General features: G+C 33.8%; 2 protein-coding genes across 3 annotated transcripts; one reads left to right on the plus strand and one right to left on the minus strand.

Moving 5' to 3' along the window:
- Window positions 1-6,708: 6,708 nt before the first annotated feature.
- Window positions 6,709-9,992, plus strand: LOC107898443 (UTP--glucose-1-phosphate uridylyltransferase-like). The gene is made up of 6 exons (XM_041091419.1): window positions 6,709-6,832; window positions 7,009-7,064; window positions 9,508-9,560; window positions 9,628-9,703; window positions 9,774-9,830; window positions 9,915-9,992. The coding sequence occupies exons 1-6, from the start codon at window positions 6,709-6,711 to the stop codon at window positions 9,990-9,992; spliced, it is 444 nt and encodes a 147-aa protein (XP_040947353.1).
- Window positions 9,993-13,198: 3,206 nt separating this feature from the next.
- LOC107899472 (RNA polymerase sigma factor sigF, chloroplastic) lies at window positions 13,199-16,775 on the minus strand. 2 transcript variants are annotated; one of them, XM_016825190.2, is made up of 8 exons: window positions 16,350-16,775; window positions 15,740-15,900; window positions 15,458-15,573; window positions 15,153-15,347; window positions 14,802-15,072; window positions 14,332-14,703; window positions 13,874-14,074; window positions 13,199-13,725 (listed from the first exon to the last, which is right to left on the minus strand). In XM_016825190.2, the coding sequence occupies exons 1-8, from the start codon at window positions 16,441-16,443 to the stop codon at window positions 13,438-13,440; spliced, it is 1,698 nt and encodes a 565-aa protein (XP_016680679.1). In that variant the 5' UTR covers window positions 16,444-16,775; the 3' UTR covers window positions 13,199-13,437. The 2 variants fall into 2 exon arrangements, with proteins under 2 accessions (XP_016680679.1, XP_016680678.1); XM_016825189.2 differs by having other exon boundaries at window positions 15,452-15,573; window positions 16,350-16,676.
- Between the last annotated feature and the right edge of the window lie 415 nt (window positions 16,776-17,190).

The raw sequence follows: 17,190 nt of genomic DNA on the forward strand, positions 1-17,190 counted from the left end.
GTGTTTCGAGAATTTGTAGGAGGAATTGAATGTTTATGAAATGGAATTATGTGTCAAAATTTTTGTAAAAAAAAATATTTCAGATCGTTTGATAACACTTCTTACTTTGTTTCGATGATGAATACGGGTAAGAGGTTGATTCAATCACTAACTTATCCCGCATGATTTGACTATCACCCCGGGAAAGCTAATGTGGTTGTTGATGCCTTGAGCAGAAAGTCTTTATTTGCTTTGAGAGCTATGAGTATGAGATTAACTTTATCTGATGATGGTTCAATTTTGGCTGAATTGAGGGCTAGACCATTATTCCTTCAGCAAATTCAGGAAGCCCAAAAGAATGACAGTGTATTACAAGCTAGGAGAGCTCAGTGTGAATCAGGTGTTGATTCAGATTTTTGAATTAGATCAGATGATTGTTTGATGTTTCGAGATAGAATATATGTACCGAAAAATGATGAGTTGATTCGGACCATTTTATGTGAGGCACACAGTGGTGATTTGTCAGTTCATCCAGGTAGTGTGAAAATGTATAATGATTTGAAGAAATTGTATTGGTGGCCGGTCATGAAAAAGGATATCTCGGAATTTGTATCAAAGTGTTTAACTTGCCAACAAGTGAAAGCTGAGCATCAAGTATCATCGGGTTTACTTCAACCAGTAATGATGCCAAAATGGAAATGGGATAGGATCACGATGGATTTTGTGACGAGATTGTCTCTGACTCCAAGGAAGAAGGATGCTATTTGGGTAATCGTTGATAGATTGACAAAGTCGGCTCATTTTATACCGGTACGCATTGATTACTCACTTGATAAGTTGGCGGAGTTATATGTTGCTGAAATTGTGAGATTGCACGGGGTGCCTAAATCCATTATATTGGATAGAGATCCGAAGTTCACTTCGAGGTTTTAGATAAAGTTGCAAGAGGCCCTGGGTACAAAATTGAACTTTAGTACTGCGTTCCATCCGCAAACTGATGGACAATTTGAAAGAGTGATTCAAGTTCTTGAAGACATGCTCCGGTGTTGTATTTTAGAATTTGAAGGCAGTTGGGAGAAATATCTATCATTAGTTGAATTCGCTTGCAACAATAGCTATCAGTCGAGTATACGAATGGCACCGTACGAAGCATTATATGGACGTAAGTGTAGAACACCTTTGTATTGGATTGAGCTCAGTGAGAACCAAATTCACGGAGTTGACTTGGTGAAAGAAACTGAAGAAAAGGTGAAAGTAATTCGTGACTATTTAAAGGCTGCTTCAGATCGACAAAAGTCATATACAGATTTAAAGAGAAAAGAAATTGAGTTTCAAGTGGGTGATAAGGTGTTTTTAAAAAAATCTCCATGGAAGAAGATTTTGAAATTTGGCCGTAAAGGCAAATTGAGTCATCGTTTTATTGGATCGTATGAAGTTATTGAATGGATTGGACCCGTAGCTTATCGGCTAGCCTTGCCAGCAGAGTTTGAAAGAATACATAATGTATTTCATGTATCGATGTTGCGACGCTATCGTTCAGATCCTTCACATATAGTTTCTCCTACAGAGATTGAAATTCGACCAGATATGACATATGAGGAGGAACCGATAAAGATTTTGGCTCGAGAGGTCAAACAATTAAGGAATAAGAGTATAGCTTTAGTAAAAGTGTTGTGGCAAAAACATGGAATGAAAGAAGCTACGTGGGAACCGGAGGAAGTTATGAGGAAACAGTACCCAAACCTCTTTTCTGGTAAGAATTTCAAGGACGAAAATCCCTAAGGGGGGAGAATTGTAACAACTCGATTTTAGGCCTAGTTGGAACAGTGGCTTCGAGACCACAAATTCGACGAGGGAAAATATAATTATTGTTATATTTTTATTGTCTACAATTTCATTAAAATATTTCATGAAAATTTCGTTCGAAAATTTCGACGTTTGGGCAGTCAATTTAGTCAAAAGGACTAAATTGTAAAAAGTGCAGAAGTTGGGTTCTATATGTTAGAGGTGTCCAATTGCTATGGCACTTTAAATTGGAGGTCCTTATGTGGCAATTAGACCATTATTTAATTGATGGACAAAATGGGCATAGAATTAGTGAAATAGATTTTTTTAAGTAAGGGCATTTTAGTCATTTGATAATAAAAAGAAATAAAATGGGAAAAAGATGGAAAAATCGTGTCATCTTCTTCATGGTGAACGAAATCAGCAAGGGGGAAGCCATATTTAGGGTTTTCAAGCTTCCAAGCTCCATAGTAAGTGATTCCAAGCCCCGTTTTTAATGTTCTTTACGTTTTTAGAGTCCTGGTAACTTGATTTAGGTTATTCTAGCAATAATTTAACCTAGGGTTCATATTTGGAAAAATACCCATAGGTGAAATATGCTTATTTCGATGTTTTATGGTAGAATATGAAGCTTAAAATCATGTTAACTAACTTTTTCTAGCCAATTTTAAGTGAAAACGGGTAAATCGACATAATCGGTAAAAATATTTAATGTTTATAAGTACATGTTAGAGTGAGAATTTGATATTGCCATAAAAGAAAAAAGTGTTCAGCATGTTGTAAAACATAATAATAAAGAGTGAAATTTAATTTTTGAGCTTGGGGAAAAATGTAATTATGCAAAAGTTTAGGGACAAAATCATAATTTTGACAAAAGTTGAGTCGAGCTTGTTTTAATAAATGTGAATGTTAAACAAGCTCAATTTACTGTTATAGATCAAGAAAGACGAGAAGTCAACCTTAATCGGGGAAGAGAAGATTGGGGATTAAATTCTAAAATCTTTACATTTTGTATCGAGGTAAGTTGTATGTAATTAATACATTGTTATAATTATTTTTGTTATATTTCGTGACAATATATGTGAAAGGGTTGGATATGAAATAGTTATATTAAATTTAGAAATTTGAAATTGATAGTTGATTTGTTTAAAATCAGCTTGGTTTATGGATATACCAACTGCAAGTAATGGTTGAAGTGATTTAAATCGAACTATTAAATTGGTTATGGAGTTGAGCGGAAAGATTGATATTATAATGTGCTATGGAGAAATTGTAAATTATTAGAAAGTAAGAATCTTTGTGGAACTGTCAGAATGGTAAAGATTTGAATAAGGTATCGATGAACACGTGTGTAGTACTGTGTGAAGGCTACTACGTGTATCGATAAATAATGGTCACATGTGTAGTACTAAGTGAAGGCTACAATGTGTACCGAGAAGCTTTGGTCACGTGTGTAGTACTGTGTAAAGGCTACTACGTGAATCGATAAATGATGGTCACATGTGTAGTTCTAAGTGAAGGCTACAATGTGTACCGAGAAGCTTTTGTCACGTGTATAGTACTGTGTGAAGGCTACTACGTGAATCGATAAATGATGGTCACATGTGTAGTAGTAAGTGAAGGCTGCTATGTGTACCAAAAAGCTTTGGTCACATGTATAGTACTATGTGAAGGCTACTACGTGAACCGTAAAACTTGATCACGTGTGTAGTACTATGTGAAGGCTACTACGTGTATGGAATGATAAAAGTAACATGGGTAGTATAGTGTGAAAAACCCCAAATATTTGTTATTATACCGACATGTTCAATGAGATATGAGTATGTTGCGAAAGAGTGACTGAAGTGATGAAGTCTTGTATTGTGTTATAAAATAAATGGTTATAGTGCTATGTGAATGAGGGATGTTGGAATAGAATATATTTGGATAGTGACAGTGATGTTAGTTTGAAAAATCACTAAATATTATAGAAATTGATTTAGTGGTTGAATAAGACATGAAATTAAAGCTTAATGAGTCTACTTTCACATAAAACATAAAGAATTGCCAAAAGAGTTATATATTTTGAGATATTGGAATTTTACTGAGACAAGGTCTGAATGGTTTCGAAATCCTCTGTTCTGACTTTGGAAAATCACTAAAAATTATAAAAAAATAATTATGTTTTTAAATTTACATTCTTAAATTTCTTATTGAATATATTTTCAAAAGAAATAAGTGGGAACATCATTTGAACTCTGTACTAAGAGATAACTGACTTTTAGTGAAGAGAGGTCAGAAGTATCAAGCAGTGAAATAGGGGAATTATAGAGAATAAACTATACTAATTGGCTGAACCAAAAATTCTAAAAATTTTATGGTAATAATTTATATGAGTATAGGTTCAGGTAAAATTTACAGATCTTAATTTAGAGTTCTGTAGCTCTGGATAAAAATAATTTAGTGACTGTGACGCAGAGAAACAGTTTGCTGGAAATTGAATAGATAATAGATTTATGTGTGATAAAAATTATATTATATATGGTATCATGCTAGAAATTTATTTATTAATTACATACATACTTACTAAGCTATAAGCTTACTCTTTTTTATTTTTCCCTTGTTTTATAGTGATATTAATCAGCTAGGGAATTGGACGGGGTCAGAACATCATCCACGTTATCATCATCATCTTTTGGGTATTTTGGAACCAATACTTTGAAAAATGGCATGTATAGATGAGTTAATGTAATGTGGTATAAATTTATATATATGTATAAAATATTGTTTGGTTTAAAATGTTGGTGTATATTAATTTATAAATTGTTTCCTTAAACTATTAACAAAGTAATTAGAATGTTGTGGATGGATAAATTGTGTCTGAACATATAATTGTATTTGGTTGAAATATTGAAGTTGTTTGAAATTGTGTTTCGAGAATTTGCAGGAGGAATTGAATGTTTATGAAAAGGAATTATGTCAAAAGTTTTTTGAAAAAAACAATATTTCAGATCGTTTTATAACACTTCTTACTTTGTTTCGATGATGAATACGGGTAAGAGGTGTTACATTCATGATATAATGTTTATTATTTTAGGATTAGAGTTTTGAGTTCAGGGTTTATGGTGTAGGTTTAGGGCTTGGGGTTTGAGGTTTAAGGTTTAGAGTTTACGTTTTAATGTTAATATCATGTTAGTGTTTACGGCTAATAAGATATAGAAGTTTAGTATTTTAGGGCTTGATGTTTATGGTTTACCGTTTAGTGTTAATGATTTAAGGTTTACAATGCATGGTTTTGGGTTTTGGATTTAGGGTTTAGGGTTTAGTGTTATGGATTTTAGGGTTTAATTACTTTTGTGATACCAAATTCAAAAAAATTACAAATACTTTTTGTTTTTTACTTCTTATTATGTTATTAGGGTTCTAAGTGACACGAATGCTTAGTTTATTGACTCATCGTGGCATATATGTTATGATGAAACAAATTAATTGTGTTATTTACATTCGTTTATTAACTTAAAAATAGAGCATAAATTTAAAATTGAAATACATTATTTGAATAATATTAATAATTTATAAATTTGAATGTTGATAATATTTAAATTATACACTCTCTAAGATTTATAAAATTTATTAAATTTTAACAATTAAAAATATCATATTTTTAAATAATATTATTGAAATAATATTAATAATGCCATATTAATGTATTGCTTAAAAATAATGTCATATTAATGTACCAAATTCATAAATCTATTAAAATTTTGAAAACTTATAAACTTATTAATATATATTTAAAAAGTGAATAATTAGTGGCGTTTTGTCAATAAACGCCGCAAAAAATATAATAAAAATTGAACAAAATGGTGTCGTTTCATTGACGAATTAAATATTAGTGGCGTTTTATCTCCAAACGCCGTAAAAGTTGTAAAATTAGTGGCGTTTCCCTGTAAGTGCCGCAAAAATTGAAATAGAAAACGGCGTTGTTTGAAACATATAATCAGTTTTGGACTATATCCCCGCTCCCAGCCCCAAATCCCCTATCTGTCGAAATCCCTAATTCTTTTTTCTATCTGCGATTTCTTACATGCGATTCTTCAATTGAAAAGCTTTAATGTTTCGTTGTTTCGGTTTCTTGCAAACTTATAAGGAAAAGCTTCATTGTTTCGATTTCTTGCAAACTTATATAACCCACACAGAGAAGACGGAGAAGGTGGCCAGACATTCGGATTCTGTCGTCGGGGGAATCAATATTTAAGGTTTGATTTCCCAATTCTGCGCATTTAAACATTGGGTTTTCTTGTCTTTGTTAATTTTTTTTGTTTGTTATTTGTTGATGACCCTGAAATGTCTTGAAATCGTCTTCTCTGTGTATAGGGTTTTCGATCGTTTCATTTTTCTTCATCGTCGCGAAGGTACTATAATGCTTTCACTTCTTTTATATTGGGAATGCTTTCATTGGTTTGGAGTAAATGTTATGTTGTTGGTGACGACAGTTTGGAGTAAATGTTATGCTTTCATTTATTTTCTGTTGGTGTCGATGAAATCATGTTCTTGTTTTTTTAGTATGAAATTTTTATGCGTAATTTAGGTTTTATTTTATTAATTGATAAACAAAAGTTGTTACAAGTTTATGATGATTACATTTCCAGGTAATGAATTCGATTTTAATTGGATTTTTATGAGACTATGTTTCTCAAGATTTGAATGACAGAAATCATGAATTTAGGTTTTGGGGTTCGTAAGAGTAGTATAAAATCTCAAAAAATAAATTCAAAAAAATAATGAATTTAGGTTTTGAATTTTAATTGGTTTTTGCAGCTAAGATGGTACCTTCTATTGGTTTTTGCTGCTAAGATGGTACCTTCTATTGATTTTTGCTGCTAAATCAACCATGTTTGGAGACCAAACTCTATAACCCCAAATGGCTAAGAGCTCATCCATACCAAATGGATGTATTTAAAAATGCTTACTTATCTTATTTGTTTCAGTGCACCATTGGTATCCACTCCTGTACGGGAACGGGATTTTAGTTCCTCCGAGGAGTTGATTACAAAATTTTGTCAAGAATACAGGATAGTTCGTAAAGGTAGTTTCTAAAATATCCAGTTAGCTATGATGAAATTTTGTTCTTTCCTTATAAATGTAAAAGTAGGAATTGCCTAGAGACATATAATACCCAAATAGCTTCTTATATGTTTTATTTGTATTTTTTTGTAAAGGTATATTCACTATTGATTTTGTTTTGTGCTGCATATTTCCTAGGGTGGAATGGGGATCTAAAAAATGCAATGAAAGATGGAAAACCAATTATAATCGAGGTGCGGCTTTTTTGATTGCTGATTACTTTCTTTTTGCCAAAATCCTACTCATTCTCTATCCCTGTGACTTTATGCATATGCTTCTTTCTTTCTTTTATCTTTTGTGGTCAATGTTGATGTCATTTCACCTTAATGTGCTCAAGAATTAACACTTTGATATGTTCATGCTTATAGAGTACACTATGTTTTGATTTTTTGTGGTTCATATTAATTATTTCTTTGCATTGATTCATCTACTTTAATTAGATACTTTGGTGCTATCTTGAAAATAAAACAAAAAATTTTCATAAAAATACATTATCTGGAAGTATATCTTTGGTATTGTAGCAATTGGGCATGAAAAGGTGTCACACATCTTGCACATTAACCCATTTTTCTGGCAAGAGCTTGAGCAACTCCTGTTTTGGGATCTATTTTGGCACATGTACGCAATGAGGTTCTTCTCTAGTATTAACTGAAATGAGAAGAGAATCATCAGATCCATGATTTGATAACTTGAAAGCATGATCTTGAACTCTCTATACAACCTGGTAATGCAAGGTCGCCGTTACTGCTGATTCAACCATCTCTGCTCTAATGATCTGAATTTGGACTTTTAGAGCATCAAAGAGATTGGGATCTTGTAAAGACATGGTGAAATTTGGGAATAACGTCACCATGGCCATTCCTAAGCTTAGTGTTGCTTCCATTATACCAATACAAGCATCTTGGTATTTTTTGTATCTAGAATCAAGGAGAGCAATTATGGAAACAACTGGTTTCCCAGCAGTTCCATGATAGTCGAGGGCTAATCTAACCGCACCAAAATGGATATGAGAATATCCATGCTGACTCCATTCTTGCGGGAAGTTCGAAGGAATTTCAAGAGTATCTTGTCTAGTTTTTGTCTAGCTTTATGCCTTTTACTTTGTAAAAGCAGACTCCTTCTTATCTGCTTCTGTGACTTTTACCTCCTATATAAGGAGCTTAAATCCTCAGTTGTAAATAGAATAAGTGAAAAATAAAATAAAATATTAGTGAGTTCTAAAAATCATGTCTTTCTAAATCTCTCTGTTTCTCTTCCTCTCTGATAAAGGAATATCATTGAAAGAAAATCTCCAGTGAGTTTAGAAGTATGCTTTGTGCTTGCCATTCAATGGACCCTGCACATTAGAAACTAAGCTTAGACAGGGATGCTAAATCCAGGTGAGTTTGGAGAAGTATTCTGGGTTAATGGTATTAACAACTAAAAGGCAGTACCTATTAAACGGCCAAAAGAGGAAAATGGCCTAAGTTTTGCCATAGCATACTTGCTGTTATAATCCATTAATTCTGGATATCCCTCTTCAAGCTCCCCTGCATATTTGGTATCAGAGCTAGCAACTCCTAGATTTTCTTTCATTTGAAAAGCCCAAACTCAGAAGGAAGGGAAGTGTGAGAAACATGATCACTCCCAGAACTTCTACTTCCAAAGCTCCTGTAACTTTACCTAGTTTTCCTTTAAAGTCTCATACTACAAAAAAGATTTCCTCCTTGCATGAAGTAGAATATTTTACAGAAGAAGAAAATGTCAAGGCAACAGACCTACCTCTTGTAAATTCCTACTCCACCTACCAGAAACCCACCTTTTTTCCTATTAAAAGTATAAAGTCCCTTATTTCTACTAGTAGGAAAAATGTCCGTAAGTATGTACAATCTTCAAAATTTGTCATGATGTTACTATTAATTTTACTATTAATGTCCTTAATCACTGATGTTATTTTCTGATACTTTTAGTGTGCATTGTTTACTTGTACCCATGTATCTGTATGGATACGCATACTGTCCGATATAGGTATATATTTTTCTTTTTTTTCTTTTTTTTAAATTTTTTCATGTGTTTGGAGAGTTATTATATATTGTATAGGTATATATGCTGTCCTTAGTCTCTTTGATGTTTGGCATTTTATGTTTTAATTGTAGGTATTGATTTTTATTTATTGTCTTTATAATTACTACTTAATTTTTGTGTGTTTTTAAATATATATATACATTGATTGGAGACCACTTGTTTTACATTTGTTTCTCTTTACTACATAATGCTTTAGTTTGCATGGTGTCTTTAGTTTTAGTGAATTTTAAAACGTTAAAGGAAGTCAACGGGATAATTAACCAAAGCTTCGTTACATCTATGCTTATTTAATTTCACTTTTATGAATGTTGGGACTAGAAAATTTTAGCATATGGTAGGGTTTATGGCTTTATGAACTTATGTTTTTAGGTATTGCACGTTCATTTTGATTGGTTTGTTTGATTTTGAGGCAAATCAAAGAATTAAAAACTTCAATGAGATGAATGTTTAGATTTTAAAAAAAATTATATTGTGAATTAAACTCAAATGAGATCAACGTTTAGATGAATGTTTGGATTGGGGGCATAATTAAACTTTATGGTTGAGGCTGACATGATTCTCTCTTTGTAACAGGTCAATGAGTTCAAGTCTATAGAAAAGTTCAAAATTTTCAATACAAACAATTTGTAAGTCATATTGCCTTAACATGTTAGAACTGTCTGCTTGGCTTAGTACTAATAATCAATGTTAGAGGTGGGTCAACCTGAATGCTATCAAGAGGCTTGTGGAAGTTGATGCACTCAAGATGGAGATCATTCCAAACCCGAAGGTTTGTATCACTTTCTTACCATGTCGTCTCTGGTGGATTTCTAATTTCTAAACTATAAAATTGGTTGCAGGAGGTCAATGGAATCAAGGTTCTTCAACTGGAAACTGCAGCTGGTGCAGCAATTAGGGTATAAAATTGTACCAATTATGGTTATGATGTATTAAAATATAAAAAGATCTGTCTAACCATGTGCTTTCTTTACGTGATTAAGTTCTTTGATCATGCTATTGGTATCAACGTACCTCGATCACAATTCCTTATACGTCTTGTTCATGAATTTCTATTTTAATACGTCTTCAAATTAAATTATACATTTCTAAATTGGATTTGTGGCATTTTTATAATATTTTGATTTTTTTATTTTTTATGACCTTTAAAGGCGTTTGTGGGTAAAGCGTCGCTAAAGATAATGTTCTTTAGCGGCGTTTGTGGGTAAAGCGCCGATAAAGATCATGTTCTTTAGCGGCGTTTGTGGGTAAAACGCCGCAAAAGTTAGCGACGATGTCAATAGCGGCATTTTTTGCGGCGCTAGTGAAAGCGCTGCAAATACTTTTAGCCCTAAAAAAACGCCGCTAAAAGCCTGTTTTGGTGTAGTGCCACTCCTATTTTTGAAGCATCATTCTCACCATAAACTCTTCATTGAAGTAAGTTTGTGCCAACACAAGTGTAATTGGTACTACCTCTTTTAAGGCTTCAAAGGCATTCTAATCTTCTTCAATCCACACAAAATTGTTCTTTTATAAAGCCTTAACTCAAGGGTTTTTGTATCATTCCACAACATTTAACTATTTTTGGAATTGTCCAATCCCTTATGCACTTAACTTTATTAACATCCATAACTACCCCATCTCTATTGATCAAGTGACTAAGGTAATCCACCTCCTTAATTCTAAATTCAAATTTGCTCCTCTTAAGGTGTTGTTGATGTAGCCTTATTCCATCAAAGACTTTTTTTTCAACTCGACCAAATGTAATTCTAAATTTGATGAATATATCAAAATATCATCTAAACTTGCTAGAGCCATTTTCCTTAAAATGCTTAAATTTGAAGTTCACTAACCCTTAAAATGTAAAGGGTACATTAGTGAGCCTAATCGACATTACTAAGAACTCATGATGGCCATCATGGGTTTAAAAGGCAACCTTATGAATCTATGCCTCATGTATCCTTAGCTAATGATATCCAACTTCAAAAATATTATAGCATTTGCCAATTCATTTAACAACTCCTTTACATAGGGTTTAGAAATTTATCCTTAATGATGAGTTGATTCAGTTGCCTATAGTACACAAAGCCTCCAAGACCCATCCTTTTTCTTCACCACGACTATAGGGGAAGAAAAAGTAGTACAACATTCTTTAATAAACCCTTTTATCTTTTATCTTTTTTACTCTTTTCTTTTGATTTCATCCTTTTGAAAAATAGGATGCTTGTAAGTCCTAACTCTTACAATTTTGCTTTCGTCATGCAAGATAATCATGTAATCCTGGTAACAAGTTAGATGGAACCTCAAAAAGATCTTTATACTACTCTAACAATTGGTTCAATTTATCCATATATTAACTATTAACAATGGAGTGCATCAACACGAGATGCTCTTGTTCAATTTCTGACCATAACAAATTACATGGCCTCATAGTATCAACAACAGACATTGTTTGTGAAACTCTCTCAATTTTCTACCCATACATGAACTCCAAAGTTCCAAAAGAACTGCCCTGTAGATTGTAATGTTTTCTTCCACACTAGAACTACGTAGTGAGGGATTGGAAGTCCCAAAGTGATAAGTCCTAATGACACCATCCATTGAATGCCAAACAAGATGGCATAACCCTTTAGTGGTAAGATCATGAAATCGGGGTTTAAATGAAATTCTTGTACTAACCACTTATCAAAACTCACCTATTACAATATGAATTTCACCATTCGCTAATGTAACTTTAACACTACACAAATGATTAATTGTTAGCCTAAATCTCTTTACCATAGTGTAGTTCAAGAAATTATGTGTGCTGCCAAAATCCAACAAGGTTCTTTTTCAATAATCCTTGCACTCTCTTAGTATGAAATCCATTGTACTGAGTATAACATGCAATGTAATAATAGGACTTTTGCCTTCCTTATTATTCATTAACAACATCTTTGGGTTGCCCTAGGAATCCAAGAATTCTTATTGTTCTCCCTCCTTTATAGTCTCATTAATTAAAAACCGGTATGGTTGTGACTTTATACACTTGTTATCAAGTGTCTATTTGGCCCAAAACAGTAGTAGAGGCCTTTCCTCTTCCTTTCTTCCATTTCAACAAGAATGAGACGTTTGTTGGAATTCTTAATGTTTGAATTATTAAAGTTCATAGTCCTAGCTAAAGGTTTCAAGGGTTTGGTCTTAATTGTGTTTAACAAGTTGGGATTTTGTGGAATCTTAAGTGTAGGAAGTAAAGTGGTAGGTTATGTTGTCTCATGGTGATGGAAGAATTGTTGTAGGAACTAACACAAGAATTTATTTGAATTGATTTAGGAGTAAATTTAGGTTGTTTTGGCAAATACAAGTCTTGGTTAAAATATTTAGGTTTGAAAAGGCGAATGGTCTCAGCTATGTCAAGTTTCATATTACTAACAAATATGCTTAGGGCATAGGTCAAAGAGTTTAAGGGAGTTCAGAATTTCATCACAAGCATCATGATATTAGTTTATAGTACGCGTATATTTCAGGATCACTAGCTCGATCATCAGATCATCAAATTCCCTAGTAACAAAATAGGCACAAAATAGTCCTTCATTTGTTCAATATAAGTATCCCATCTCAATTTGTCAAACCCTCCTTGAGATTTGTTCTAACTTCAACATAGTAAATCTAACTTTGGATACCTTAGGCACCCTTCTAACCTCAAATATTTGCTCTAACTTTATAAACCAACCCTTATAACCCTCACCCCCAACTTAGGACACTCTAGTTTAGATTGCTTACACAAATCAAAGGAATAGTGAATTACCAAAGTTAATGAAGATGAAAGCCTTTCTGGTGACACTATTAGTGATGATTTACCTTCATTTTCCTCCCATTCGAGTCTCGCAACCGTTAAAGGTTTTTGAAATCAGCTCTCAACTCAAAATAAAATTCATCTAGCTCTACCTCGGCTACAATTTTGATTCTATTATCGAGTTTGAATCTGTAATATTTCTCATTTCGTCTTAGATAAATTGTCAACCATTAATGCAAAATTAAATATGCTCTAATACCATAAACATAATCAAATTCGAAATAATTAAAAAAAGATTGAAGTAGTAGGGGAAAAAAAGAATCAAGAAAGAAATTAACGAAAAAGAGAATTTGAGAGAAAAAGTAACTGACTTGAGCAACTGTCATATTTTTTAGCCTGATTTGACCGTCCTTAGAACATTTCAGAATTACCATTAATGAAATACAGTGTTTTATCAAAGTAACCAGTCATATCATAACAGCAAAACAGAATTTAACATAATTATAAAATGGATTGTAACAACATTTATTTATTTTCATTTTAAGCACGTTTTTTACCTTATAGTCTGTCAACCTTTGGTAGTTCCAAGTTTCAATTTAAGACAACACTGGGGGGATAACAATCTATTATATTTGTTTAGCTAAAAGAAAGAAGAAAAAAACATCATTCTTAGATTACAACGTTGGAGCGTTTTAACCTCTTCCCCCTGAATGAACCGGTAAAATCTAAAGAATGTGTCCCTGTCTCTATATCTAAACAAGCAAATCTTCATAAGCACCAAGACCTTGTTTGACCAGGCATTGCTTGAGCTTGTATAATGCTCGGCTCTCTAACTGCCGCACCCTTTCCTTTGATAATCTGAACATCTTTCCTATCTCCGACAGAGAATTCTGTTTACTTTCTTCAATACCGAATCTTAGCCTGATTATCTTCCTTTCTTTCGGACTCAGAATGCTTAGAAGGTTGCGGACATGCTGCCTCATCAGTTGCTTTGCCACACTGACATCCGGGATCTCAATACCAGTATCTGGTGTTACCTCCTGCAATCATGATGAGATAAAAAACCTAGCATGATTAGATGTCCATGGTTAAAACTAAAAAACTAGTTTTTCCAAAATGAAAAAACACCCTTCTGCATGAAAATTAGACGTTGCTGCAGGGGGGTTAAGCAAAAACAGGGAGTGTTACCTGAAAAGTGGTATCCTGGTCCGCCCATACAGGCTGTTGCATAGAAAGTGGCATCCTTGATGAGAGCAGCAACTTATCCAACTTCTCAACTGTAATCCCGACACGTCTTGCTAATTCTTCTTTGGAAGGATAATGGTTTCCTTCCTGAAAGCACGATCTCTTTGCATCCAACACTTTGCTCAATAGGCCATATACATTCTCCTGAGAATAGGAAGTAGGTTTTTTGCTCGTATAATGTTGTCTCTAATATATAACAAATTATTTGTCTCACTTAGACACACAATAAAGTTATAAGATCTCCTGAAACTTGGAGAGATATTATTTTATCCAATATTATTCTTTTAGAAAATGACCTGAGAGCAAAGGAAGAAAAACTATATACTTTTAAATATAATGCATGGCTCCGTGCCTAGGTGACCGTGTCATACGTACTAAGCAAGCATAAATTTTTTACTTACAGGCAAACGGATGGTTCTGGAATGTTGCATTATAGACTTTGTAATTGTTTGTCTTATCCACCAGTAGGCATAGGTGGCAAATCGGCATCCAACTTGTGGTTTGAACTTCTCAACACTTTTCATAAGACCCATACTTCCCTCCTGCAGCAGATCTTGAAGGCTAAGACCACGGCCCTGATATTGTTTAGCAATGTGAACCACCATGCGCAAATTTGCATGGATCAGTTTTTCCCGGCTCCTTTTGCCTGATTGGAGTTCTGCCTGCAAGGCTGAACAACTTAGACCCATGGCTTCAGCCCATTCAACCAAGGTTGGTTCACGCCCAAACTGAGATTGCAGCTTACTCTTTTCTTTCACTAATCTCTTTAAATCCTGTAGGTGTTACAGAAACCAACTGTAAGACCTATCACGAACCAAACATTTCCTAATTCCCTGCTTTAAAACGAAAAGGCAGGATTGAAAAAAGACACCTGAACTTGAATAATCAAAACAGACTCTTCTTCAGCAGTCAAGAGTTGTTTTGTCTCAGGACCCCACAAGAACAACCGAAGGGGATCATTGGGATCAGAAACTTCGCTCGACTTTCTTCTTACATCCTTCCTTCGTGAACTGTATGTCTCACATATCACAACTTTAGGTTGCACCCTCCTTCGTTTAGATTGCCTCTCTAAACGTTTGGTTGACCTAACTGCAACCGCTATCTCCTCAACGGGCAAAGTAGAGGAATCAACAGACCCCAAGCTGCAATAGCATTAGGTATCAGTAGTCAACAGATTATCTGAGAACACTTGTCCGACTAGTAAGACAAGACAGAGACTAACCTATTAGAAAGTGAATCATCCAGTTCTAATTCGAGGCCCTCAGCCAATGATGCAGCTTTTTTAGAAGCTGACAATGCTTTCTTAGCAAGAGCAACTACATTACTTGGTTCAAGAGTCATGGTCTCGGTATCAGCTGCAACAGACAGCATATTCAAGGAAGATGATGGATTTTCCCCTAATTCCAAGAGTGCCAATCTGTGATGGGGAAAAAGAAACATGAGGATGCAATTCAATGGAGAAAGATCTACACTCACAACTGTTTAACAAACGAAGCAATAAATCAGAATTAGCTTTTTTACAATTGCCTTAAATCAGGCCACTGGAGCAACTGCTGTTCAAATTCCTGCTGGCCAATGTTATCAGATGCCTTCTCTTCTTGAAGTGTTGGCCCATTCCCAATCCGCAGCTTGTCTGTCTCTCTCTGTAATAAAGTAAACCACGGTATGCTAAGTAAGGAGTTGCCAAAATAATATTTGAGAAAATATATCAATAAAAGCAGAGGGAAACAACATTTACCGTTATGCAAACATAAAAAGTTTAGCTTACATCTTGATATATGTCGTGCAAAGATAAAACAGGAGTCTCACCGAGTATGCTTTATCTTCCTTAAGTAAATGCAAGACAGGCAGTGGTCTATAGTCATCCCGCTGCTCTTGTGAGAGAACTGATGTAGGAAAATGCCTAGCTACGGAAGTAATAGGAATAGAAGTCGCAGCAGGGACCGCTTGCTCATGATGAAACAACGCAACTGCATAATAGTACATTGAATAACATAGGAACCTTATCTGAAAGCACTTGAGAGTAAACTACATACGTTCATGCATAACCACATTATAGGCAGTTCTCTAATCTATCTATACACATTTTTATTTGGAACCTATAAGCTAGACAAGTACATAAACGACAACATGTATTCAAAAACTTTACAAGACTGCAAGCAAAAAGAGTTGAATTTAGGCATTTGACCATTGTAGTAACAGTAAGTTTCCAGTTGTAATTACCTTCCAATGCCAATAATAATTATACACAGATCCTTAAGGAACAAAAATGCTTCAAAAAGAAAATCCCAGGAAAGCTGATTTAACAAGAATATAATTCAAACACCCAATAAGGCAAAACATGTAAATGAAAACTGGGTATTGTACTAACGATAAGAAACAAAAGAAAACATGTTCTAATACTAGAAATATACGTTACCTGAAGAAAGTGATGGTGAAAAGACAGAATTTTTGAGTTGGGTTCTTGGAGAAATTGTTGGAGGAGAATAAAGCAAATTCCTTGAAGCTTCCATGGATGCAAAAGTAACTATTTGTTTTATCTACAATGTAACCTTAAACATTGCTTGTTTGGTTCTTCTGGGTATGTGTTCCTTATTTTTACTTTGCTCAAAAGCTTTGGACTTTGTAGATAAAGAAGAAGAAGCCAAGCTCGGCTAAGGAAAAAAATCTATTCTTCCCCTTCCACGCCTCAAATTTGATGATCAATGGTTCAAATGGATGAGGTTCGGCCTTGATTTGCTTCAGACCCCATAAAAACAGCTTCACAAAAGAAACTTGTAACCCAGAATCCAAGTTTAGGCCAGAACTTGATTTTGACAAAGCCCAAGTTACTTGCCTACAAGTTATGGTCTAGTTTTGGTTGAGCTTTATTTCATTGAAAAACGTGTTCGGCCCAAAGGAAAAGTACAAGAGAGTTCCAAAACCAAAAGTACTGAAATTACAATCGTATTTCACTTTTTTTACTGCAAGTTTTTATTAAATTCAAGTTTTTTATTGTTTGAATTGTAGGTCAACTATAGCAAAAGACTTAGATTGATTTAATTTATGAGTTCATACTTAATTATCCCTATTTTTTTCTTTTACAATCACGATGAGTTGAATTAAGAATTTTAAAATAATAATTGTATTAATTAATTAACAAATCGATTAAACCAATCATAAGACCGATCGAACCAATGGCTAAATTAATTGAACTAATTTTCTCTATTTTCTAAAAATTTTTAGTTTTAAGAATGTAAAATCCACTTTAAAAAAATAAT

Source organism: Gossypium hirsutum, chromosome D04, assembly GCF_007990345.1.
Source record: "Gossypium hirsutum isolate 1008001.06 chromosome D04, Gossypium_hirsutum_v2.1, whole genome shotgun sequence".
Taxonomy (NCBI): Eukaryota; Viridiplantae; Streptophyta; class Magnoliopsida; order Malvales; family Malvaceae; genus Gossypium; species Gossypium hirsutum.